Raw genomic sequence first — 26,497 nt, 5'->3', positions numbered from 1 at the left:
TTCAGCAAAAGTTCCCAAAGCGGTTAACATAGAAAAACAAATGAATAATAAACAAATGAATAAGAGGGGTCCCTGCCTCCAAAGGATTCCCCGTCTAAAAAGAAGCACACAAAGGAGACCCCAGCAACGGCCACGGGAGGGATGCTGTGCTGGGGATGGATGGGGTCAGTTGCTCCCCCCTCCGCTAGATATGAGAATCACCACTTTAAAAGGTGCCTCCCTGTTCAGTTTGCAGGGGGAGCCTTTCCTGGGATCCTTTCCTGTGAATCAGTTGGGAACAGTCATCTCTAAGGGTCTTCTAAAGTCATCTTCTAAGGGTCTTTTTTTCTTTTTAAAAACCCGCATGACATTTTAGTGGTGTATATTAAAATGTCATTATCTTAGTTGCATATACTATCATAAATACATTTATAAAGTGCCATCAAAATTAGAGGAATCAACAATTTGGAATACTCTCACTGAGGAAGACCCAAGTGAGGTCAAAATGCGTCTGGCAACTTCAAGTTATTCCTCTAGTTTTGAGCCTCTTTTCGATAGAGTCCTTGAATTTTAAATTGACCTTGCAGCAAGGTTCTTTAGAATTTCAACAGATTCTGAAAGCGAATTGGCTTCTTTTGTCCTTTGGACTTTTAAAGCATATGATCTTCTGTGAAACCCTACGCTGTGAATCAATTGGGACTGTATTTGCCCTGATATCATCCAGATATCTGTTGTCTTGGGGTATGTGCGTGTAGAATATATCGATTATATGGCTTTATTCACTATAGTGATTTGTGTTAGTTGGATATGTGCGTTAAATATTTATTATTTATATCATCGTAAATAAAATACATTTATGATGGTATAGGGTTGTGTTTAGCACTACCTCTTTGGATTCTGTTAGATATCTTTTCTGCCTCTTAAGCACTTCAGGGGTGGGGTGTCCTCTTGGAATATTTTTTTCATTTTATGAATGCATGCCCCAATTTTTAAATTATGAACAACACTTCATTGCAATGTATGTCATACACAAGCAATGTATGATTCCCCCCCACCCCCGCTTCTAATATTGAAAAGCTTCAAATATGTAGGCAGTTTCCCTTCTAATATTTTGAAGTTTTGCAAAACGTCTAAGATTTGGAGAAAGCTTCGTTGTAGAGTATTTTCTGTGCATGCAGAAAGGCCCAGACTCCAGTCTCCAGTCAAAGAACCTTAAGTGGCCTCAGGCTGGGCAAGTCCTCCAGCTGCATGGATTTGCCGGCCCACCAGACCAGGGCCAACCCAAGGAGATAATCCGCCTCCAAAAACAGGCACCTTCATCGGTCCATAAAGCGAAGGGTCTCCCTTTCCCCTGTCATGTGACTTTCTGGACATGGGGAGGGGTTAGCTTTATGGGCCAGCATTCCAGGGTGTGATGATGGCAGCTGAAAGCAGTACAGTCCGGAAAAACGGTGTGTCCTTGAAACCGCTGCTTGGCTCCGTCGCTGCCTTGGACTCTCCTGAACCAGTTTTCCCTGGTGTCTGGGGAATGTCATGCTGAACAGCCACTGGGTCATTCTTTAAAGCTAAAGAAGGTGAAATGGAGCTGAGGTCTCTTAAAGTTTCCCACTCTGCCTTTCCCCCCATCATCTCTTCAGCTCCCAATTTGTTCTATAAGTGATCAACATAGCAAGTCGCCATATACTGAGTCAGACCCTTGTTCCATCTAGCTCGGTATTGTCTACCCAGACTGGCAGCAGCTTCTCCAAGGTTGCAGGCAGGAATTTCTCTCAGCCCTATCTTGGAGATGCCCGGGAGGGAACTGGGAACCTTCTGCATGCAAGTATGCAGGTCGTCTTCCCAGAGCTGCCCCATCCCCTCCAGGAGAATATCTTGTAATGCATTTGGTAATCAATGTTCTTCTCTGCCTTTTGAGGTCTTCTCCATTTCTGCTTCTCTGTTTATGGGAGGAAAGCTGGTCTTGTGGTAGTAAGCATGACTGGTCCCCTTTGCTAAGCTGGGTCCACCCTGGTTTGTATTTGCATGGGAGACTACATGTGTGAGCACTTTAAGATGTTCCTCTCAAGGGATGGGGCCGCTCTGGGAAGAGCACTTGCATGCTTGCAGGCAGAAGGTTCCATGTTCTCTCCCTGGCAGTATCTCCAAGACAGGGCTGAGAGAGAGATTCCTGCCTGCAGCCTTGGAGAAGTCATTGCCAGTCTGTGTTGACAAGACTGAGCTAGATGGTCCAAGGGTCTGACTCGGTAGAAGGCAGCTTCCCATGTTCCTGCATTTGTTGCCTTCACGTCTTCTCTTAAACATCTGAATGGAGCCTCTGTATCGACAGTTGTCCTTACCTTAAGCTCTTCTGCAGCTGGACCTCACCCTTCACCCCAGAATCTGTAGAGGCCGACTGTCTCCTCCTAATCTAATTATTTGAAAGGAGATACTTTTTGTTATCCAGGGCCTCAAGCAAAAATGTCTTAGTATTTTGTCTTCTCAGCTTTTTATCAAGGTAATAAGGAAATTTGCAGCTCGCCTTCTCTGACATTAGGTCCAGGTCACCCAGACTTTTCTATATACATTCTGTTAGGAAAAAATGGAAATAGTAAGCCAGAAAGGAAGGAAGGAAGGAAGGAAGGCCTCAAATATTGACCTGTTATGGAGGACAATCAGCCAGGTCCAGGGTGGCCAGCCCTAAAAGACTGGCCTGAAGTTTCCAAGAATTGGTACCCATCTCAAGGAGCTTTTTCAGACAGCAGCTTTACTTTGGGAGGGTGGGTGTGCGTTCACATATTGGCCAGATTTACCCTGAAGTCCATACAATATTTCAGAGAGCACTTCACACACGAAACGGGGTTTTCCCTCCATATTGGAACCTAGCCCGATTTATGTCCGGGGTAAAAAAATCCCCTTTTTGCGTCGGAGTATCCGTTATGCCCCGAACTCACAGTAAAACCTCACGGTAAACCTGTGGGAAAGCCTGCTGTCTGAAAAGCCTCTTGAGGACTCTTGGAAAAAACCATGGAGATTTTCATGGCTTGATCATAGGAAAAATTTGCGGGGGGTGTATGTGTGTGTGGCTGAGAAAAAGAAGTCGTTCTAACTAGAATGGATAGGGCTGCTTTCTTCTTCTTTTACCATGGTAACCCTTGCTTAGGATTCCCTTCCATCTGTGAATCTGTGTATCCGACTGTCAACAGAAGAGTTACAAAGGGGCGTTGCCTACACTTTTAGTGGCTGCCATCTTACAACAAGATGGCGGATAGCGGGGGGAGGACACCCATGCTAACGTCCTCTCATCCCCTCACCCACGTGTGTTGTGAGTTTGGTTTGTATTGGATTGTAAGTGCAAAAGTTATTAGTGATCTCAGAAGGCTTCTTCTGTGGGGAAGTAGGCAGTCAGCCTCCAGGAATAGGTTCTGTCAGAATTGGCAGCCTGAACCAGGATGTTTTTCTGCAGTTGATTGATTGATTGATTAAGTGCCGTTATGTCGGTGTCGATCCCTAACAGCCACATAGATAGATTCCCTCCAGGATGATCTGTCTTCCACTTGGCCTTGAAGGTCTCTCAGTGGTGCATTCATTGCTGTCATCATCGAGTCCATCCACCTGGCTGCTGGCCGTCCTCTTCTTTTTCTTGCAACAGCTGCACACCCTGGAGCAGGAAGGGATGACCTAAGGGATATTTTTGTCAACATCTCTGCAAATGACATTAGCCCAGCATTAGCTCATGGCTGATCATGGTAGCGGTTTCCTTTTTTCACAGACCAAGAACAGAAGAGCATCTGGCACGTCTGGATGCAGTCCACAGGGAGATAGAAACAACCAGAACCTACCACTTGACCAAGGAGGAGCTTGTCTTTGCGGCCAAGCAGGCCTGGAGAAACGCCCCACGATGCATCGGGAGAATCCAGTGGTCCAATTTACAGGTAACTGACCACAGAAACCATGGGCCTGTTTTGTCACCTGGGCTTTTTCCAGATTAGACCCTGCAACAGGGTCACGTCACATTTCGGAAGTGTTCTTCCACACTTCCTGCGTTGTGACACCGCAGTCCCTACGCGAACAGCAGGGGGCCGTTCACATTTCCAGTACCTTGTTTCGAATTTAATTGCTGCAATAGAGAGCTAGGATGTCATATATCCAGCGTAAAGATGCTATTGTTTTTTCGGGTTGTTAGTTGCTGCATAACTTCTCCCCCTGCTGTTTATGTTTCGAATGCGACTTGCCTGAACGGAGGCATTTTGCCGCTGTTGAACAGCTAGGCTGGAAAGTGCCCTGGACTAGTTGAAGATGTGTAAGGCTGGATTGGAAGGGCTTTGTGGAGAGTTTTGAGGGGAGGGAAATGTGGACCCCCCGGACAGGCAATTTGGAGGATGGATCAAAGGAATTTCTTCTTCACACAATGGAAGGTAGCTTAGACAGAGTGAATGACCTAGAGTTGCCCAGTGAGTTTCATAGCTGAGTGGGGATTTGAACCTGGGTCACCCAAGGGCTAGAATGACACACTAATCACTACACCACGCTGCTTCTTTCTAGGCGTTGGCTTTCTGTCTGTTGCCAGACAGCCTCACAGGGCTATTTTTCTGAAATGTGTTGGGGATTTAAACTAACGGCTGGCTCCCAAATGGGAATCTTGTAGGTGTTCGATGCCCGGAACTGTGCTACCGCCGAGGAGATGTTTGAACACCTGTGTCAGCATCTGAAGTATTCTACCAATGGAGGAAACATCAGGTATGGGCCCTGTTCTTGAACTGCACTTGATTCCGTAGAACCATAGCCCAGATTTATCATTGCTCACTCTGTGCCTCTTGGATCAGGTCTGCAATCACTGTCTTTCCCCAGAGGACTGATGGGAAACACAATTTCCGTATATGGAACAGCCAACTCCTCCAATACGCCGGATATCAAATGCCAGATGGGTCTGTGGTAGGGGATCCAGCCAATGTCGAATTCACACAGGTAAGCATGAAAGCCAGGAACGGCAACCAAGTAGATGTACCTGCATTTTATTGGGGACACTTATTATATCCGAGTTTTGTTGTGTCGCCACGGAAATGTGTTTCCTAGTCCTGGTGGACGTAGACAGCTGTGCTCCCTCAATCTCTCCAGGTCCTTTAAAACATCCATGACTCCCAGGTTTAGGAAGCACATTCCTATAGTCTTGGTGGCTGCTGTACAGAGCACCTTCCAGAGCACCTTCCCTTCCAGCTTTGCTGTGACTTGAAGCCGTACTCCTGTTCCCAAGACAGCCAGCTCAGCATGACCCATCTCCTGGCTTGGATGTGGCTTATTCCCACGGGTGGTCAGTGTTCTCCTATTCAGCTCCTCCAGAGGACAGAAGAGTGAACATAGATCTTCAAACCCACTTTCCCTTTCATCAATATATTGTAGTACATAAGGTGTAATCCGTGGCAAATTATCAGCAGCCTTACGACAAACGTAAGGACACAGAAACAGCCCTGCTGGATCAGGCCCAAGTCTCATCCTGTGGCCCACAGTGGCCCACCAGCTGCCACTGAGAAGCCCACAGGCAAGAGATGAAGGTGTGCCCCCTCTCCTGCCATGGTGGCCATCACCACCACGTCCCATGGCAAAGAATTCCGTAGATTAGGGATGCATGGTGTGAAAAAGTCCTGCCTTTTGTTGGCCCTAAATGTCCTGGCCATCAGTTTCATGGGATGATGACCTCTGGTTCTAGTGCTGTGAGAAAAAGCCACTCTCTCACAGAGCCATGAAACAAATGGCCGGGACACTTAGGACCAACAAAGAGAGGGAGAATATTTTCTCTCAAGCTGCTCTCTCCACCCCTTGCATCTATCTCTATCAAGGTCCTGGCATTTCCACTGTGTGCTGAAGAGGCTATCTGGTTTTGAATACAGTCACTTATATGTACTCTGGAACGTGGCTTGCCTCTTCAGCAGTGAAGGCAAGGGGGCTAACATGGCCTGATCCCCCTCCAGTGGCTTGGAGAATAGGGATGTGCACAAAACTGGTTCTCCCAGTTCGGTTCGAATTCGAACCGGGTTCGAACCGGGAGGGGGTGGTTCGGTTTTGGTTTTGTTCGAACCACCCCCTGGTTTGGTTCGAATTTGAACTGGTTCGCACATCCCTATTGGAGAATGGAGGGCAGGAGTGTATCCCATTCTTGAAAAAAATAGCCATAGAAGTATGCTCTTTTGCTAAGCAGCCAAAGAGTTAAGCGTCTCGGTGCAGAGAAAAATGGGCTTGTTTCTTTCCCCTTTCCCAGTTATGCATCCAGCTTGGTTGGAAGCCCAAATATGGCCGCTTTGATGTGGTGCCACTGGTCCTCCAAGCCAACGGCCAAGACCCGGAACTATTTGAACTGCCGCCAGATCTCGTCCTTGAAGTGCCGATGGAGCATCCCACGTGAGTCTCTTGGCTTCAGATGACAGCAGCCTCAGCCTGCTCGTGACTGGCAGGCCGGTTGTCGTCGGAGCATGATGATTAGGGCCTTGCGACAGGGTGCCTGCCTTGGCTTTCAGTGGGGCGAAATTATGTTGAATTAGCTGCAGAGATAAAACGCAAGCAAAGTCGAAATGAAATTACCAAGAGGCTGAGGAATGCTGATACGTGAAATGTTCCCCCCTTGCCTCATCTTGTTTTTCAATTGAAATAGGCCCTCTCTTACTCTGACCATCAGTGTATTCCACTTCATAAGCTGTAAGCCATGGCAAATTATCAGAAGCTTTATAGCTAGGTCATGGCGTGCTCACTCTGTGCCAAAGAGGCTATCCAGATGTGTATTTATAAAAATAATTTTATTAATTTTCTTTTTAAAAAATCATACAAAAGAAATACAACTAGATTCCAATTCTTAAATACACAGATCAATTTAAAAATAAACTTGGGACTATTAACACATCCAACTAAAATTATAACCAAGAGAATGGCCCACCAGATGCCTCTGGGACGTGCACAGGCAAGAGCTGAAGGCAGGCCCTCTCTCCTGCTATTGCTCCCCTGCAACTAGGATTTGGAGGCATCTTGCCTCTGAGACTGGAGGTGGCCCGTAGCCCTCAGACTAGTAGCCTCTGATAGACCTGTCCTCCATTAATTTATCTAAACCCCTCTTAAAGCTATCCAGGCTTTTGGCTGTCACCACATCTTGTGGCAGAGAATTCCATAGGTTGATTATGCAGTGTGTGGGAAAGTGCCTTCTTTTGTCTGTCCTAAATTTCTTGGCAATCAGTTTCACACATGTAGTCTCCCATTCCAATGCACACCAGGCTGGTCCCTACTTAGCAAAGGGGACAATTCATGCTTGCTACCACAAGACCAGAGCCCTAAACCTCCAAGACCCAAGGTTAACACTGTTCTTAATTCACTCCTACATCAGTTTGTTTTTCTGATACGAGTTGTGTTCAAGGAACGCCCCCTTCCCAAAATGGTTTTTTCACCCCTCCAACCAAATGCATTAAAAATAATTGCAACAGGAGAAGCAAGCCTTGAAGGGCCTTGGCTTAGCACTCCTTAGAAAACCAGCCCTGATGGGTTGTCCCCACACACACAAGCAGAAGCGTGATGGATTCTATACACGACTGTAGGTTTTGTGTTAACCATTAAATTAAATTATTTTTTTTTTTAAAGCAGAAATGTGATGGCAGCAAACTGAATTCCATGTGCTTCTTTTGTCAGCTATGAGTGGTTTAAAGACCTGGACCTGAAGTGGTACACAGTTCCAGCGGTCTCTAACATGCTGCTGGAGGCCGGAGGCTTAGAGTTCACTGCATGCCCATTCAACGGGTGGTACATGGGTTCCGAGATCGGGGTTCGAGACTTCTGCGACACACAACGCTACAATGTTCTGGAGGTGAGCTTTTTGAGGTTTGCTTGAGAGATCCTTGGTCTCTCCCTCTCCATCCTCTGGTGTGTTTTCCCTTCGGCCTGTTTGTTCATCATAATTTTAGTTATCGAGGGTCTAAAATTGCTAGCCCGTGGCACAAAAACCATGAGGGGCAGAGAAAAAAAGCAGGTCTTGTCCTGAGATTTACAACTTCTATACCACCCTGAGCCGTTTTTGGAGGAGCAGTATATACATAAAATAAATAAACTTACAGCTTGAAAGCCAGAGTGGTGTCGTGGTCAGAGTGTTGAACTAGGACTGGGGAGACCCGAGTTCAAATCTCTGTCCTGCCGTGAAACTCGCTGGGTCACTCTGGGCCAGACACTCGTCTCGCAGCCTAACCCACCTCACAGGGCTGTTGTGGGGATAAACATAACCATGTACACTGCTCTGGGTTCCTTGGAGGAAATGTAATGAAATGAAATGAAGGTCAAGATGCATTAGAAAGGAACTAAAGGGGAAGGGAAAGACGCCTGTTTTATCAGGCTTTTAGGTTTTAAAGATTTATTGATGGATATTTTATGATATGTTTTATATCAGGGATTCTTAACGTTGGGTCCTCAGATGATATTGGACTTCAACTCCCATAACCCGCATCCAAAGGCCACTGAGATTGGGGATTATGGGAGTTGAAGTCCAATAACATCTGGGGACCCAACGCTGAGAATCCCTTTTTTATACGATTTAAGGTTTGTATTGGGTTTTAATTGTAGACTGCCCAGGGGTTTTGTATGGGTTGGTATATAAGTACAATAAACCATCATCATGGGACTCATGTCCTGATAGTTGGGCTTGCACTGGTGCTCCCTCTCTGTGCACCCTCCCCTTCAGCAGTTAGAATGTTGGTAAATATTCTGCAACGTCACAGTAGCAATCCATTAACTAGCGGGTGGTTTACAGTCCAGGTTATTTCTGCAGCATGCTGACATATGACATGTTGCTATTATTCCACATTCTCCGCATCCCCACCTTTTGCAGGAAGTGGGGAGGAGAATGGGCCTAGAAACGAACAAGCTCTCTTCACTGTGGAAAGACAAGGCTGTGATAGAGGTGAATATTGCCGTGCTGCATAGCTTTCAGGTAAGTCAGCCAGAAGCGGAGGGGAAGCCCCATAGCTCGTGCAGGAGTTCCCAGGTTTTATCCCCAGGTATGGTGGGGAAAGACCCCTCTGCCAGTCCGTGCAGAGAGTACTGAGCCAGAGGGACCAAGGACCTGAATCAGTAGAATGCCGCTTCATATGTTCATCAGGAGGCTTGACACACAGGGCTTCCACCCCGAATCTCCTTCAGAAGAGAGAGTGTGTGTGTGTTCACACAGCAGCCAAACTTATCCCAAAGTCCCTTTGAGATCCTTGGAAGCACTCCACAGACAAATCAGGCTTTGTGATGTGATGTTTTCAGCGACTTTTTTGGAAAAATCACCGGAGCAAATAGGGAGAGGCACTGATGTAGAATCATTAACATGATATGCGGGATACTCTCTTTAGAAATGCAGATATCGCTCTTTAGGAAGCTCTTTCTCTCTCCCCACCCCCTCCATGGGCTTAAAGGAAAACACGGACGCATGCCATGTGAACTTTTTTCCAAACAAAACCCGAGGGGAGGGGGCTGCTTCCCTCAATGCCGCGAGTGTCGTTCGAAGTGGCTTCGCTCAACATTGACCCCGCAGCATGAAGCCACGTGCGAACCACTCCCCTTCCCTTCCATCGCTCAGTGGTCGTGCACCTGCTTTAGGTGCAGGAAGTCCATGGTTCAGTCCCCAGTCTCTCCACATGGTAGGGTTGAGATAGACCCCTGCCCAGTGCCCTGGAGTCAATCTAAGCATGAGCCAGAAGCTCTGTGACGAGAACTTCCAGTTGGAATTTATCGTGGTTTCAGAGCTGAAACTAACTCCCCCCTCGCCAGCTTGCACAGTGGTGTGGCTGATCTCTTCCTGGTGATTGCAAGGTCCCGTTTCTCCCCACAGAAAGTCCTGGAATGATGCCACACTGACTATGGTCCTGAGGGAGGCATTCTGGGGCAGCCCGTGCTGCTTGCATGCAAGGACCCAAGTTCTGTTAACTGCTGACTAGAGGCCACCATTTATTACCCAGAATACACCCCGCTTCAGAACAATGTTGTGTGATGATGTACTGTCACAACAGTGGGGAGAAAGCAGAATGGGAAATACAGGGGATCCTTGGATGCCTTTAGCAAGCACAGGAGAAGGCTGTCCGTGGCCTTCATTGACTACCATTTTCAAGTCTGTTTGCAAACCAGCCTACAGATACTATTAGTTGTTCAGACTATGGATGCGGCTGGGGGAATCCTTCTAGATCTGGAAAGCTCCTCTTCCATTAACCACTGGAGCAGATAAAAGGTTGAGTAGCTCACCTTGACATGAAGAGGAGAGCTGGTCTTGTGGTGGCAAGCATGAATTGTCCCCTTTGCTAAGCAATTTGCAATTGTCCCCTTGGCTTGCATTTGAATGAGAGACTAGAAGTGTGAGCACTGTAAGAGATTCCCCTTAGGAGATAATGGGGCCGCTCTGGGAAGAGCACCTGCCTGCTTGCATGCAAGGACCCAAGTTCCCTCCCTGGCAGCAGCATCTCCAAGATAGGACTGAGAGAGACGCCTGCCTGCAACCCTGGAGAAGCTGCTGCCAATCTGGGTAGACAGTACTGAGCTAGATAGATGAACGGTCTGACTCCCTATGACATACACACAACTCTGCTAACTCTTTCAGAAACAAAATGTCACCATCATGGACCACCATTCAGCCGCCGAATCGTTCATGAAGTACATGCAGAACGAATACCGGATCCGAGGGGGGTGTCCGGCTGACTGGGTTTGGCTCGTGCCTCCCATCTCTGGCAGCATCACACCCATCTTTCATCAGGAGATGTTGAGTTACGTCCTCTCTCCTTTCTACTATTACCAGGTGAGCAAAACACCCTCAGGTTGATTGAAACCGTCTTCTTCCTTGGGAGAGATTGGCGTGGGTCGCTCATCCTGGCATCTCTCTGGTCCAGTTGAAGCTCAACCTTCCCTTTGTGTGTGAATATTCATGAGACTCCCAGAACCCACCTTTAATCTCAACCCTGTAGTGAGCAGGACTCTCACTGTACGACGGACCAGATGAAAAATTGGAAGGGGAGGGAAAGGAAGCAAAAGCCTTACCTCCTTCCGTATAGGAATACGTCGAATATTTATATACCGCTTTTCAACAGAAGTTCCCAAAGTGGTTTATATAGATATAAACAATCAAAGAAATCAATGAAATGGCTCCCTGTCCCCAAAAGGACTCACAATCTGAATAAGAAACATAAGAGAGAGACCAGCAAAGCAACAGCCACTGGAGGGATGCTGTGCCGGGTGACGGATAGGACCAATCCGTTGCCCTCTCCCTGCTCAATAAAAGGAATTATTGCCACTCCAGAAAGGTGCCTCTTTGCCCAGTTAGCAGGGGAAATCTGATCCCCGGGCCAAATGTTAAATGGGAGTCTCTGGGTTTCAGCCTGGCAACACTGCCCTTCAAAAATCCCCCCTTTCCCCCCTTTTAAGGTGGATGCCTGGAAAACACACATCTGGAAAGACGAGAGACGCAAGCCGAGGAAAAAAGAGATAAAATTTCGCGTCTGGGCCAAGTAAGTTTCCAGGACAAAACGCGTTGCCATTTTGCCCAACTAAAGCAAAATGTGTTGTCAAGTCGATTTCGACTCTTGGTGCCCCCAGAACCCTGTGGTTTTTCTTTGGTAGAATACAGGAGGGGTTGACCATTGCCTCCTCCCGTGCAGTGTGAGATGCTGCCTTTCAGCATCTTCCTATATTGCTGCTGCCCACTATAGTACCAGCAGGGATTTGAACTGGCAACCCATCCAGGTCCCATCCTGATGCTGACAAAATCTAGATCTGCTGAGAAGAAAAGTATTCCAGATGTGGATTTTTTTTGCAGTTCTACCTCACCCTTCCTCCAAGGAGCTGAGTGTTCTTCATGTGAAGCTGTGGCCAAAGTTGAATTCTCTGCACAGTTCCAGCATGCAGTGCTGAGGGGCTCCTTTAAGGGAAAAGGGGCCCTCTTGATCCCCTGCACCCTCCTGGAAGGCATGCACAAAGTGCTGAGAAGACCGCCTGCCTGCTTGCATGCAGAAGGTTCCAAGTTCCCTCCCTGGCCACATCTCCAACGAGATAGGGCTGGGAGAGAGACTCCTGCCTGCAACCTCGGAGAAGCTGTTGCCAGTCTGGGTAGACAATACTGAGCTAGATGGACCAAGGTTCAGACTCAGTAGAAGGCAGCTTCCTAGGTTCCAAGCCCTCTCCCCACAGACCTTTTAAAAGAGGGCTCAGTCTCTTAAGAGGGCCCTCTCAGCATTGAGAAAAGCTCAGCAAAGGCAGAAAGGGCTCTCACACTGAAGGTTTTTTGCCCCACTTGAAAAATTGCGGAGCACTGTCATGTATGGTTACCACTACCTCTTTCCTCCCTTTCTGAAATCTACCCAGAATATTTCCTGCCATCAGCCGTAAACCGTGCCTGCTGTTTCCCCCCTAGGGCTGTGCTTTTTGCATCCTTGCTGATGCGGAGGGCGATGGCTCTCAGAACACAAGTCACCGTCCTCTATGCAACCGAAACGGGGAAATCCGAAACCCTGGCCCAGAATCTGGGATCTCTCTTCAACTGTGCTTTCAGTACCAAGGTAAGGAGCCTTGAGATGACTGTCGGTGTGTGTGTGTGTGTGTGTGTGTGTGTGTGTGTGTGTGTGTGTGTGTGTGAATGATATGATGAGATATGTTTTGTTTTGATATTAAGAAGCTGCTTTTTATTGATTATTTTGTGGTTGTTGATGATGAGGATATCAGTCCTTCACATCTCCACTTAAAAGGATCCAGTTGTAGGTAGTGGGAAAGATCTCTGCCTAAGACCCTGGGGAGCTGCTGCCTGTCAGTCCTGTGCTAAACAGACCCATAGACTCAAGTGGCAGCATGCAACTTCATAGGTTGATGGGACCACTCCTGCTCAAATCTCTTTCCTCTCTTAGGTGGTTTGTATGGAAGATTTTGATCTAATGGACCTAGAGAAGGAAAGTCTCCTCCTGGTGGTGACCAGCACTTTTGGGAATGGTGACTCCCCAAGCAATGGGAAAGTATGTTTTAACACATGCCCTGTATCCATTTGCTTTCCGTTATCAAAGTGTTTATCAATGCAATATAGACAATTCTCTTTATTTTTGTTGCAGAAATTTCAGAATGCCCTGCTGACGATGAAAAGCCTGAATAACAAATTCAGGTAACTTGGGAGGGATCTTGCAACATAGTTGGCATCTTCCTAGTCTTCTGTCTGTCTTGTTAAGAGGTCTTAACAAGACTCCGTGTATGCAGAAGGTTCCAAGTGCCCTCCTCGCAGCATCTCCAGATAGAGCTGAGAGAGAGATTCCTGCCTGCAACCTGGGAGAAACCGCTGCCAGTCTGTGCAGACAATATTGCGCTAGATGGACCAGGGGTCTGACTCAGTTTAAGGGCAGCTTCCTATGTTCCTGTGTTCCTAATGCTTAACCGTTGATGTTCTCAAACCAGGTTCCATGCTGATCTTTCTTTGATCTCAACAAAACATTTCTGCCCCCTTCTTTCTCTTGGCCAGATTCGCCGTCTTCGGCTTGGGTTCGAGCACGTATCCAGAATTCTGTGCCTTTGCCCACTTGGTTTACCAGAAGCTCAGTCAACTGGGGGCCTCTCCGGTTGTGCCGATGGGCGAAGGGGATGAACTCAACGGGCAGGAAGAGGCATTCCGGCTCTGGGCAGTGAATACATTCAAGGTAACTCTGATCACCGCGATTCGCAATGGATCCTAGAGTTCTCACAATCTCATGGGGCTGGAAACAATCAGCGGGGTTGTGGGGCTCCTCCAGCTAGTGTGGGGCTGAAACAGTGGACTGTGACATGTCTGGATGCGTGTACATTGCCCTACCCCTGCTCCTTGCCTCCAGGATTTGAAGCATCAGCTACTATGAAGAAACGATAAGTGCTCAGGGGAGGGAAGGCAGCTCAGAATGGGCATACTCTTATATTGAGTCCCATTGAAAGTAATCAGTGGGGTGTAGCCAGGTTTGAAGAGGGCTTCCTGCCTGCCTTTGCCGCCACTGCCTCCTCCTTCCCCTGAATTCATCTACCTGATGAATGAACAGCCTGCAGGCAGAGCAGCTCTCATGAATGCAGTTAACGTGGGATGAGAGACATTTTGACTAGGAACAGGCCGTTCCGAGCTCGAAACAGGACCCCCCTTAAAAGGAGGGGGGGTCTTGTTCTGAGCTCAGAACAGAATTAGCCCGTTCTGGGCAGAACGTCCCGACCCCATTCCCCATTCCGACATTCCAGCCGGAATGGGTCGTTCCGTTGGAGCAAGTGGCTCCCCTCGTTACTCCGATGGAATGTCCCAAACATTTTGTGTCCATTCCGAGTCTGTTCCAGACTTGGAACAGTATGCACAAAGCGTTCCGTGCACACCCCTAACTCCTAGGCATGTTTACACGGAGGTAAGTCCCATGTTACTTCCCAGAAAGTGTGCTTAGGATCACAATCTTTGAATGCCTACCCAGTACACTCAATATCGGGCTGTCTAGATGGTTGTCGGAATTATGTTTCATTCAAGTGGCCAGAACGTTATCGGTTCAGACCCAGAAGACACTCTTGTTGCCCTGTGGAAATACACCCACCCACCCTCATCTTATCTTTTTGTTTTTTTGAAAAGATTGCCTGTGACCTTTTTGACGTCCGTGCAAAGCACCGGATCCTCTTACCCAAGGCATACACCTGCAGCGAGACCTGGGACCCCAAGGACTTCAGGGCAGTCTGTGACTCCCAGCCACTGGATCTGCGAAAAGGTAGTCCGCCAATGCTTGTGGGGCAAAATGCTTTGTAGTAATTACCTTCTTGCACTCACAACCAGCACTGGCTCATTCTAATGATCGAGGGGTTGCCAGACTAGGCACAGCTGCCTCTGGTTCCTGGGGATTATGGGAGCTGAAGTCCAATAACATCTGGGGACCCAACGCTGAGAATCAACACAGACTGGCAACGGCTTCTCCAAGCCAAGCCTGCAGGCAGGAGTCTCTCTCAGCTCTATCTTGGAGATGCTGCCAGAGAGGGGACTTGGAACCTTCTGCACGCAAGCATAGAGATGCTCTTCCCAGAGCGGCCCCATTATCCCCTAAGAGGAAGATCTTCCAGTGCTCACACATGTGGTCTCCCATCCAAATGCAAACCAGGGCAGATCTTGCTTAGCAAAGGGGACCATTCATGCTGGCTACCACGAAACCAGCCTCTCCTCAAACTAGGGAAACTCTTCTGCAACAGCCTCTGCTTATCTTGCAACTTTAAACCGTCCCTGGCTAAAGAACATCAAGTTTTGATTAATGCTGGCATTATTTATTTAGTTAGCATATTTATATACTGCCCATAACTCACGTCTCTGGGCGGTGTATGATAAAACCATGCCGATTAAAACAAACATCAAAGCACTAACCAATTCTATAGGTCTAATTAAGAGTCTGGATGTGTAAATGTGTCTTAACAGCCCTTTTGAAAGCTGTCAGAGATGTGAGGAGGCTCTTACTTTAGCGGGGAGCACATTCCAAAGCCTGGGGAACCAGAGAACCCGAGTTCGAATCCCCATTCAACCATGAAACTCACTGGGCGACTCTGGGCCAGTCACATATCTCTCAGCCTAACCTACCTCACAGGGTTGTTGTGAGGATAAAAACAACCATCTACCTCTGAGCTCCTCGGAGGAAGAGCGGGATATAAATGGAATGGAATGGATCGATGGATGGATGGATGGATGGAGAAGGTGTCCTCTTAAACTATCACTGACATCACTATCTCATTTGTTTCCCCCCACAGCTCTTGGCGACATGCATGGGAAACACGTCGTTCCAATGACGCTCAAGGGCCGGGAGAATCTGCAGAGCCCCAAATCCAGGTATGTGGGGACCCATCCTTCTGAAGCTTCTGCTGGTCATCCCTGTCTCCGGAATGAGCCAAGATGCTCCCCTGCATTTCGGCACGCTTTGGAGGGCTCAGGGTGAGGGGTGGTTGAGCTTATCTCAATGACTGAAGGATGTTGGGGAAAACATGGGAGTTGCTGGATGCCGAAAGGAGTGTCCCTTGCATAGTGCATGACGGTGGGAGGATCACGGACCCATGAAAGTCGGCGGGGGCGAGGGGGCAGTACATATGGCTTTCCACTTTGCCACGGCACCCCCCACCCATTTGGGCAAAAGTCTGGACTTCCAAACTTTCGGGCCAGCTCTCATTTTTTGAACCCTTTAGAGGATCAGCTATGGCTCCAAATAGGAACGAGGGAAGCTACCGTATACCGAGTCAGACACTTGGTCCATCTAGCTTGGTATTGTCTACCCAGACTGGCAGCGGCTTCTCCAAGGTCGCAGGCAGGAGTCTCTCTCAGCACTAACTTGGAGATGCCACCAGGGAGGCCTCCTGCATGATGCTCTCCCCAGAGCAGCCCCATCCCCTAAGGGGAACATCTTCCAGTGCTCACAAATGTAGCCTCCCTTTCCAATGCAAACCAAGGTGGACCCTGCTTAGCAAAGGGGAAATTAATGCTTGCTACCACAAGACCAGCTCTCCTCCCATATATAGGTGGGTTAAATATATATAGGCGGGTTAAAATGCCTTCCTAACTCTTTGGGCTTCGATCTGAACTTTTCACAGACAGTGAAACCCTCCCATTTATCAGAGCTGGACAAGGTTTCCCATAAAAGGTTAAGAGCTGAGGCCTTCAGAGGATCTCAGAAAGAGAGGCTCACCCTCCCCACGTGTTGAAACATACCCTGTCTCATGGTCTCAAAAAGGAAATCCTGTTGACTGATGATAGCTTTGGGCCTTTTACCCCTTGTTTCAGCCGTGCTACCCTCTTAATTAAGCTTTCCTATGAGGCCAATTGGGAAGTCCAGTATCTCCCCGGAGACCATCTTGGGATCTTCCCTGGCAACCAGAAAACTCTCGTGGATGGTCTCATCACACGTGTTGTGGACGCTCCTCCACCGGATGAGATCATCAGGCTGGAAAGGCGTAGTGACCGTAAGTTGGAAGCCTTTAATGGGAGGACAGGAAAAGGTATAGCCAAGTGGGAGCGATTTCAAGCAAACTCTGCGTGAAAATAGAAATGGTTTTGTTTCCATAGAACTTCAAGCCTCACCCTGGAAAAAACTAAAGCCTAATCTCCAGAAAAACATGAGCCTTGCTCAACCAGGAGACAATGCATGTTTTGATTTGACTTTGCCAAATACAACTTATAGGGTTCTGCTTATGGGGAAGTGCGTTGATCCTCTGTGAAAAGCACTCCCTCTTTAAGCCGTTTCAGAAGAGGACGTGAAATTGAGAGGACATGAAATTGTTTGGGGAGACCTGAAAGACAGACAGAAAATGCTGGAATTTGTCTGGAGGCCCAGGTGGCAGCTGTGCACCCCTCCTCTCAGTGCTCACTCAGGTGACCCCTGTATTCTTCCCACCATGTCAATTCAGAGTGAAGGCAATACAGTGCACGGAGCATTGCTGTCCCTCTGAATTGGCTTCATTTCCCTAGGGAATGTCATCACACCGCCAAATCTGATTAGTTACATAGTGTTGTGACATCATTATGTTCAGGACAGGATCCCTGATTAGCTGCTTTCATGCCCCAAAGCAGCAGTTCCAGCAGCAAGGGGAAACAATGGTACAGGGGGAGGAAAGATTAATATCAGGTGGCTAGGTGGTGATGTGAGGTTTTATTTGCTGAAATGGGCTCCCTTTTGCTCATGAATAGAATGGTGGTATTCGGGGTTGAAGTTAAGTTCAGCACTATTCTGGAACAGTTTTGGAATTGTTTTATGTTAACATTTATATCCCACTCTTCCTCTGAGGAGCCCAGAGCAATGTACATGGTTTGTGTTTACCTTACAACAACCCTGTGAGGAAGGTTAGGCCGAGAGATAATGGGGATTTGAACTCGGGTCTCCCCAGTCTGAGTCCAACATTTTAACCGCGACATCATGCTGGCTTTTGTGGTATTGTTGATAAGGGGTTCTTTGAAATGTAATCGAGTCCTAGAATGTTAGCACTGAAAGGGACCCTGGGGTCTTCTCCAATTCAGAAGACAGGTGTAGTGTTTAGGAAAAGGTGATTACTTATCCACTTGAATGCTCACTGTAGCTCTTTGAAATGCAAAGGAGGCAAAACACCAACAAACAAAGGAAAAAAGGGGACCTTATTTATCTGAATCTTAGACAAGGTTTCCCTCAAGTTCTCTGACATTAGAAATGGGGGATCGGGGTCAGCTTAAATTCAGAGTCCTTTTCCTGTTGGGTAAATACAGGTATAGCCTATATTTAACCTCTGTTTTTCAAGGGGATCATCTTAAATTCAGAGTCATCTTCTATTTCGGGTAAATAAGGTATAAGGTTGCACCTTTTTCTTTGAGTGCTGTCCTGTCAATTTCAATTATTTATTTTTGGTAACTTTTGCTGAAAAGCGTTATATAAATATTTGCCGTGTTTGCATTTGCAATTTTTGTTTAGGGGATGAAATGGCCTGGAATCTGAGTTCCATGGAGGGCGGAGAAAGCCATTTCCTCAGCCCGTTCACTGCTCCACTTGGATCTGGGCAAACCTCTCCCCAGCTAACTTCCCCTCCTCCAACTTCTCTCGCGTTTCCTCTTCGTTTCCAGGTGGCTTCTGGACCGCTGACAAGCGCTTCCCAGCCTGTACCTTCTCCCAAGCACTGATGCACTTCCTGGATCTCACCGCCCCGCCTTCTCAACGCTTGCTGCGGACGCTTTCCCAGCTGGCCCAGGAGGAAGGCGAAAGAGAGAGGCTGGACCTCTTAGGCCATGTGAGTCGGGGGGCCATGTTCCAGAGGGAAACCCCTAAAACCTTGCGTGGAGATTTCTGGAGTAGGCCTGCTTTTTCAGCAGCCAGCATCGCCCCTGCTCAGATGGGCTAGGCAGCTGTGCTTCATCTGGCGCGCACATGCATGCACACACACATACACCGGCTGGGCTCATTGGACAAGCTGGTCCCGAGTCCGAGAATATCTGGGGACCCAACTTTGAGAATTGCTGGGTTTGGTGAACCAGTTGAAAATATACTGCAGGTCTGTGCAGCTTTGACCCGCCCCCGCCCCCCCACCTCGCAGAGGTTGGACTACAACTCCCATCACACCTGGCTATGGGTCACTATGGCTGGGGGTGATAGGAACTGTAGTCCAAAAACAGCTGGAGGACCAAAGTTGTGCAACCCTGAGACACTGAGGAAGTGGCCGTGATGAATTAGACAACACACTCTTTACTTATTTAATTACAATACTTAGACTTGGTCTTTTTAAAAAAAGATAGGAACAGAGGAAGCTGCCATATACTGAGTCAGACCCTTGGTCCATCTAGCTCAGGATTGTCTGCACAGACTGGCAGCGGCTTCTCCAAGGCTGCAGGCAGGAGTTTCTCAAAAACCTATTTTGGAAATGCTGCCGGGGAGGGAACATGGAACCTTCTGCATGCAAGATGCTTTTCCTAGAGCAGCTCCATCCGTTAAGGGGGATATCTTACAGTGCTCGCACATATCTGGCTCTTTTTTTAAAAAAGCTGAACTTGCTGGCCAAACAGAAAAGTTCTACGATGCTTCTGCTGAGGCTCAGTAGTCCAAATATCATGTGAGTACAGCCCTGTTCAGACATAACATTCTACGTGTATACAGATTTCTGTATACATGTGCATTTCTGTTTGTGAATGACTACGACTACTACTATTATTACGAATATTTATACACCGCTCTTCAGCCAAAAATAAACAATGCAGAAATAAGATGGCCTCCTGTCCCCAAAGGGGTTAGGGTTAGGGTTAGGGTCTAAAAGACTGGGGTTGGAGAGGGCCAATTGCTCTCCCCCTGCTAAATGGAAGGGACTATATGTGTTTGGTTTTAAAGCAAACCAGGGTACTTGAATGCAGGGTACGGATAGTAAATGTAGGACTATATGTGCCTTGTACATCATAGCCCTGTTCAGACATGATGTTGAACACTCCTATAATGAGTGCACAGTGTACACAGGCACAGTTATTCACATGTTATGCTAAACACAGGTACAGAGGTACACTTTCTATGTGTACCGTGCATTGAGGGGACCCTGCATTTAGCGGGTTCAGCTCTAAAATGAACGCAGGAACAGTCTTTCACACAAAGACATGGACGAGTGTACAGACCTCTGTATACTTGTACAACATCATCTCTGAATAGGGCTCAAGTGTGAATAACGCCATACCTACACAGACTGGACAGGCAGTTTGTGAACAGGGCATACCCGTGTTTCATCTCCTAGAACCTGGGAGAATACAACCAATGGAAGTTTCACCACAGCCCCACCATCCTGGAAGTCCTGGAGGAGTTCCCCTCCATCAAGATCTCAGCCACTTTCTTGCTGTCTCAGCTGCCTTTGTTGAAACCTCGTTACTACTCCATCAGTTCCTCGCAAGACTGGACACCTGGAGAACTTCACCTCACCGTGGCCGTGGTCTCCTACAGGACAAGAGGTAATTAATGGGTGCTTCCGGCAGCGAGATGTGCTTTCCAGGCGGGAGGGCTCTCTGAAACCCGCAAGTGACCTTCCAGATTTCCTGGTGGGACTTCCTGAATGGAAACCTAGTAACCCCACCAGGAAACCTGGTGGGATGAAACCTGGCTGGACTTTGTTAAAAGGGGCATTCCATAGTCATGGGGGCAGGTCTGTGCAGTGATTAGGCCTGTTCACATGACTATTATTGGAGGGTCTTATTGGAGGGTCTTATTGGACCATTATTGGAGGGTCATGACCATTATTGGAGGGACCATTATTGGAGGGTCCATTATTGGACCATTATTGGAGGGCCTGTTCACATGACCATTATTGGAGGGCTTGGAGGGTCAGAGGTCTCCTTCCCTAGTAGCAGCACACAAACAGAACCTCTGTTTGGTTCAGCGTACCAGGAAACACAGGAGTAAGCCCGGTGGGGCATGCATTCAGTGCTAAAATTGAGATAGTCCTTGGAGGCCTCCATGCCTTCCCAGCATCCTTTGCACTGCCAGTAGACTGGAAAGCCTCAGTATAACAGCAGCTGCCTTCTGACTGGCCACGAAGGAGCAGGAGGCAGATCCAGCCCTGCTGAAGTGAAGGATCATAGAGTGTGCTTTGCAGAGTGGCACATCATCTGTGGCCTGCAGCCCCTGTAGCCAGAGCTCTCTATTGTTTCCAGATCCGCTAAGTCCTGGTAGCTGAATAGAAAAGGTAAGTTCACACAGCCAGAAAAGCAAGGCAGGAGAATTCGCCTCTCCACCTACATTGGCTAAGAGCAAAATAGAAAAAGCGGAGTTACTCTGGTTTGAGCAACCTGGTCTGGAGGGATTTTTGCAAGGTCACACCGTGATTAAAACGTCAGTAGCTCAGCTTGGGCCCCGATTCTGCTTACTGTGTGCAAACCAGGTCAATGCCTACATTTCTAAATTACCCATTGTCCTGGGACCTCTGGGTGGTGAGCAGCAAATTAAAAGCAACAAACGAGTGAAAACAGACACAAATCATTAAAAATCCAGCTTGAACCCAGCAAGGTAAGAAGCAGGGATAGGCCGACCCACACACTCTGCAAGTTTCCCTGTACAATTAGCTGGCTCTCCAGAGAGTGTGTCGAATTTAACAGGTGTCGCCTTTTTTTGCTTCAGATGGAAAAGGTCCAGTGCACCATGGAGTCTGCAGCAGCTGGTTGAACACCGTCTGCCTGGAAGAGACGATTCCCTGTTTTGTGCGCAGGTAGGGTTGTTCATAGCACAGCTATGGCTATTTATATACTGCTTTACAGCCCAGGTTCTCAAAGTGGCTTGTGTCGGGAAACCCACGAAATGGTTTCCTGTCCTGAAAGGGCTCACAATCTAAAATGAAACACAAGAAAGACCACAGCCGCCGCCACTAGTAAATATAAGAACTTGTTAAAGATAATAACATTTAAAAGATGCCTCTTTGCTCAGAGTTGTCAAATATTAGAGTCGTTGAATGTTAGAGTTGAAGGAGACCTCAGTGGTCCCTAGTCTAGCTTCAGTGCCCCAAATTGCTCCAATATCCCTGACAGAAGATTGTCCAGTCTCTGCTTGCAAATTGCCCGGACCTGCCCTCTGGGAACACTTCTGTGATCTCTCAGCCCTGAACTGCACATGATAGTGATAGAACCATGTCTTTCAATGCAGACCTCCCCTAATATCAGTGTGTAAGGAGACAGGTTTGATTGAAATATTATTTATTATTATTATTTACACAATCAGACAGGTGTTATTGACTGTATTTGTATTTTTATATTCCATCTTAGTATTTTCATTGTGTAATGTTTATAGTCTTAGGTTGGGTTAAAAATGTTTTGTAAACTGCCTTGGGGTTGTTTTTAATGGAAGACGGAATAAAAATCTAACAATAAAATAAACAAACTGGGTTAAGAGACCCAGGTTTATTTTCCGGGTTTGCCAGTTCTGGCAAACCAGGGTTTGGGAGTTTGACCCCCGCCTACACAACCAGCGAACCAAGGTTAGTATGCCACCAACCTGGGTTAGCCTCCTTGTGTGGGGAGGCTCAACCCGTTCTGCGTTTTGAATTGTTTAGTGCGGATGGATTCCGACTTCCCAAGGACCCAAGCAAACCCTGCTTCCTGATTGGCCCGGGCACAGGACTCGCTCCCTTTAGAAGCTTCTGGCAGCAACGTCTCTACGACCTGGAAAAGAAAGGTAACCAAGGCCTCATCCCTCATGGCGGCACAGTAAAATTGGTTGATCAGGTATCGGGGCGGGCTGTGTTGGAGAGACAGTAAATCGGGGTGGGTTGGGTCCCTCCCCCCAGCAACCATGCACGCCTCCTTTGGAGGAGATGCCCCCCTGGCACACATTACAGACTGCCCGGGAGTATCTTCTGGTGTTTTTCACACAGCAGGCTTTACTGCCATGTCTGAAGTTGCCAAAACAAAAAACAAAACCAAAAAACCCCAATGCAAAAAGTGGATTCCGCCCCCCCCCCCGGATATAAATCAGGCTACACTCTAATGCGCCATGAGAAACCCAACGTGTGTGTGAGGGGCTCCCCGTTCGCTCGCAGGGACTTCGGGGTAAATCTGGCCAGTATGTGAATGCACACCCTCCGTTCCGGAGGAGGTGTGAGCTACAAGCGCCATCCTGATTTTGAGCTGTGTTGATTTCAGGGATCCAGGGCAGGGCCATGACGCTGCTGTTTGGTTGCCGGCACCCCAGCCTGGATCACCTCTACAAAGAAGAAATGCAAGAAATGAAGAGGAAGGGGGTCCTTCAGGAGGTCTACACGGCTTACTCCCGGGAGCCCAGCTGCCCCAAAGTAAGCTTCCTTCAGCCTTGCCTTTTTCGGAAGGGTGCCAGCAGCAACCACATCTTCTGCAAAGCCAAAGGGCTCCCTCTGCCTCTGGCAACTCCCTCTCCATCTTTGGGCCAGCAAGTCTCCCATTCAGATGCAAGCAGGGCAGACCCTGCTTAGCTATGGGGACAAGTCATGCTTGCTGCCACAAGACCAGCTCTCCTCCCATGAATACAGCTCAAAGTTTAAAAGAGCACAAAGGACAGCTCATTGACCAAAAGCCTGAATAAAAAGAACAGTCTTTGCTTTCCTCCTAATGATCAGACCCAAGAAGGCCTCTCTAGTCCAGCATCCTGTTTCACACAGTGACCCACCAGATGCCTCTGAGAAGCCCACAGGCAAGCGGCAAAGGCATGCTCTCTTTCCTGTTGTTGCCACCCCTGCCAACAATGTGTGTGTGTGTGTGTGTGTGTGTGTGTGTGCGCGCGCGCACGCACATACACACACACTCTGCTAACTGAGCGAAGAGACACCTCTTAAAAGTGGCGACTCTCTTTACTGAGCAGGGGGAGAGCAACTGCCCGTCTCCGTCCCCAGCACAGCTTGTCCCCAGCACTGTTGCTGGTGTCTGCCGTTTGCTTCTTCTCAGATTGTGGGCTCTTTGGGGACAAGGATCCATCTTTATTTTTTTCTCTATGTAAACTGCTTTGGGAGCTTTTGTTGAAAAGTGCTATATAAATATCCGTAAATATCCTGATAATTTGTATCAGGGTTGCAGCACAGAGAGAAGTGGGGGTCAATTCCTCCTTCCCGCAGACATGGACTTATCCAATTGGGCAGCCCTTCCTTTTCCACAACTACTTTTGAGAAAGAAAACTACATTGGGACTTCCACCTGTAGGTTTCCCACATCACGTCTAAATTTGGACCTTAGTGTTTCATGGGGAAGGACCATAATAAAGGGTTGCTTGCTTGCTTGCTTGCTTGCTTGCTTGCTTGCTTGCTTGCTTGCTTGACTGACTGATTGATTGATAGGTCCTCCTTTGGGTGGGGGGGTTTCCTAACTTTGGGTCTCCGATGTTGTTGGACTACAATTCCCATAATCCCCAGCCACCCAACAACATCCGGGGACTCAATGATGGGACGCCCAGATCTAACGGTTCCAACACCGCCATCTTACTTAAAATGTTGTGGTAAGAATGACCATGATGGTTGGATTTGCCTCCTTTCTTCAGGTCTACGTCCAGGACCTCCTTCGGAACGAGCTGGGAGCGGAAATCCACAGGCTTTTGCATGAAGAAGATGGTCACTTGTTTGTCTGTGGAGATGTCTGCATGGCCAGGGAAGTGGCGAGGACCTTAAAGGAGATGTTTGCCAGGCAGCTGGACGTGTCGGAAGAGGCATCCCAGGCCTACTTCTTCCAGCTTAAGGTTGGTTCCGCTTCTCGCTTGGTTTGCTGTTGAAGTTGGCCCGAAAGCGAATTCACGTAGGCAACAGGGATTTCCACCAGAGCAAGGAAAGCACACTCCGGGTTTGCAGGCTGGCTGACACTTCTACATACCTCACTTTGACCAATTTTTAAAAGATCATCGTTATCTATTCAACATTTTGAAGAGTTTGTTGGTTGTGGGTGTGTTTGTGTGGAATGAAATCATTACTTCCCAAATGCCAAAAGACACCACATTTTGCATGAACAATCCTGCCACTGAAATTAGCTGAATGCACTTCTTTTTACACTGGAATAAGCAGGAGGGGAGGGATATATATGAAATTTTGAATATAATCATCAGCTTTTAACCATTCTTGTTCTCCACAAGTTTATAACACTCAATAATCAGATCAATAATTCCAAAACCACATCATGCCCAAGAGAAGCAGAAGATCTTTCTCAGATGCAAATTTACTATATGAGTCAAGTTTACCGTATATGGTAGTTATTCAATAAAATGAATAATGTTTGTAGTTGAAATCCTACCAATTTCAAACTCTTCTTCTACTTCCCTTTTGCAAGCCCATTAATAAAAAATGAGTGTAATCTAGGCAAAACGACTTTGCCCAGACATCAACAAGCCTCAGCTCCTAGTTACGTACATACAAGATACCTGCAGCAAGAAATCCTTGCTGATTAATCACATTAGTTTTAATCAATTAAGCGACCAAATCTGGATATGCCTAAAACAATAATTTTGAAGAGAAAAAGCACATTTCCTTTTTTTAGAGTGAAGGGGAATACATCTTTGGAAAGGACGCCCCTTGCAGTTCTTTATGGTTGTCTTTGGTAGAATACAGGAGGGGTTGACCATTGCCATCTCCCGCACAGTATGAGATGATGCCTTTCAGCATCTTCCTAGATCGCTGCTGCCCGATAGAGGTGTTTCCAGTAGTCTGGGAAACATACCAGCGGGGATTTGAACTGGCAACCTCTTGCTCCCTAGATACGTTACTTCGCTGCGGCGCTATCAGGTGGCCCTGCTTTATGGGTACCTAATATTAAAAATCAACTCCTTTTTTAAAGTGGTGCCCAATTAATCAGGAATGCCTTTTAGTAGTTTAGAAAGGGCTTTACTGGATTGATCCCTATACAAATCTCCAACAGAACCCCTGACCTAACAGATTGCGGCCTGGATAATAACAAGATCTTTATGTGTGCTTTGACAGCAACAGAAGCGATACCATGAGGACATCTTTGGGGCTGTATTTCCACATGAGAACCAAAGAGACTCAGAAGAACTGAAGACGGACACAGAACCTTCCAGCTTGGGACCACAACCCCATCTCAGCTTTTAGCCATCATTTTGCCTCCGTGTTCTTCTCTTCCACCCAAGGGGAGGGTCAAGTTTTGCTGTCCCTCCGCAAGAAAACTGGCATTGCCTTTACAGATGGGATGTGCAGGATTTGGACTCCCAGCTCTTAGCTTTTTTAAACACTACATTTTATTTAATTCTATTTATTCTTTAATTTTTCTTTTAGTATGTCACCATCTTAATTATTATTTTAAAAACTCTATTATTGGGCAAAGGTTGTGATCAGACTTTCACCTGCATTTAAATGCTTAGAAAAGAAACTAATGGTAATCTAGATTGGGTTTTTTAAATCAGTATCAGAAGAGGGGCTTTCAAAAGATATGTTTGCTATGTATATATCTATATTTATTTGATTGATTGATTGATTGATTGATTGATTGATTGATTTAAGTGCCGTCAAGTCAGTGTCGACTCTTAGGGACCACATTGATAGATTCTCTCCAGGAAGATCTGTCACATATTTATACTGAATTTTTATTCAATGACCTCAGGCCAGTCAGTTCTAGCCTAGCCTAC

The 26,497-nt window shown here is 47.4% G+C and overlaps 1 protein-coding gene across 2 annotated transcripts in view; it reads left to right on the top strand.

Annotated features, from left to right (window-relative positions):
- The window catches only part of LOC128336087 (nitric oxide synthase, inducible-like), a 35,430-nt gene extending 9,096 nt beyond the window's left edge, over positions 1-26,334 (top strand). For both annotated transcript variants that reach the window (XM_053275256.1, XM_053275257.1), the window contains exons 6-27: positions 3,728-3,890; positions 4,604-4,695; positions 4,782-4,923; positions 6,212-6,351; positions 7,621-7,795; positions 8,807-8,908; positions 10,553-10,747; positions 11,371-11,453; positions 12,356-12,500; positions 12,843-12,947; positions 13,041-13,090; positions 13,442-13,616; positions 14,549-14,681; positions 15,700-15,778; positions 16,721-16,899; positions 18,524-18,687; positions 20,167-20,377; positions 21,540-21,627; positions 22,465-22,586; positions 23,054-23,202; positions 24,413-24,607; positions 25,836-26,334. In XM_053275256.1, the coding sequence (XP_053131231.1) occupies positions 3,728-3,890; positions 4,604-4,695; positions 4,782-4,923; positions 6,212-6,351; positions 7,621-7,795; positions 8,807-8,908; positions 10,553-10,747; positions 11,371-11,453; positions 12,356-12,500; positions 12,843-12,947; positions 13,041-13,090; positions 13,442-13,616; positions 14,549-14,681; positions 15,700-15,778; positions 16,721-16,899; positions 18,524-18,687; positions 20,167-20,377; positions 21,540-21,627; positions 22,465-22,586; positions 23,054-23,202; positions 24,413-24,607; positions 25,836-25,964 (3,016 nt within the window). In that variant the 3' untranslated portion in view covers positions 25,965-26,334. The remainder of the gene's footprint in view (positions 1-3,727; positions 3,891-4,603; positions 4,696-4,781; positions 4,924-6,211; positions 6,352-7,620; positions 7,796-8,806; positions 8,909-10,552; positions 10,748-11,370; positions 11,454-12,355; positions 12,501-12,842; positions 12,948-13,040; positions 13,091-13,441; positions 13,617-14,548; positions 14,682-15,699; positions 15,779-16,720; positions 16,900-18,523; positions 18,688-20,166; positions 20,378-21,539; positions 21,628-22,464; positions 22,587-23,053; positions 23,203-24,412; positions 24,608-25,835) is intronic.
- Positions 26,335-26,497: the final 163 nt, after the last annotated feature.

This window comes from Hemicordylus capensis, chromosome 12 (genome assembly GCF_027244095.1).
Source record: "Hemicordylus capensis ecotype Gifberg chromosome 12, rHemCap1.1.pri, whole genome shotgun sequence".
NCBI lineage: Eukaryota > Metazoa > Chordata > Lepidosauria > Squamata > Cordylidae > Hemicordylus > Hemicordylus capensis.
This window is presented reverse-complemented; position numbering and strand designations above follow the sequence as displayed.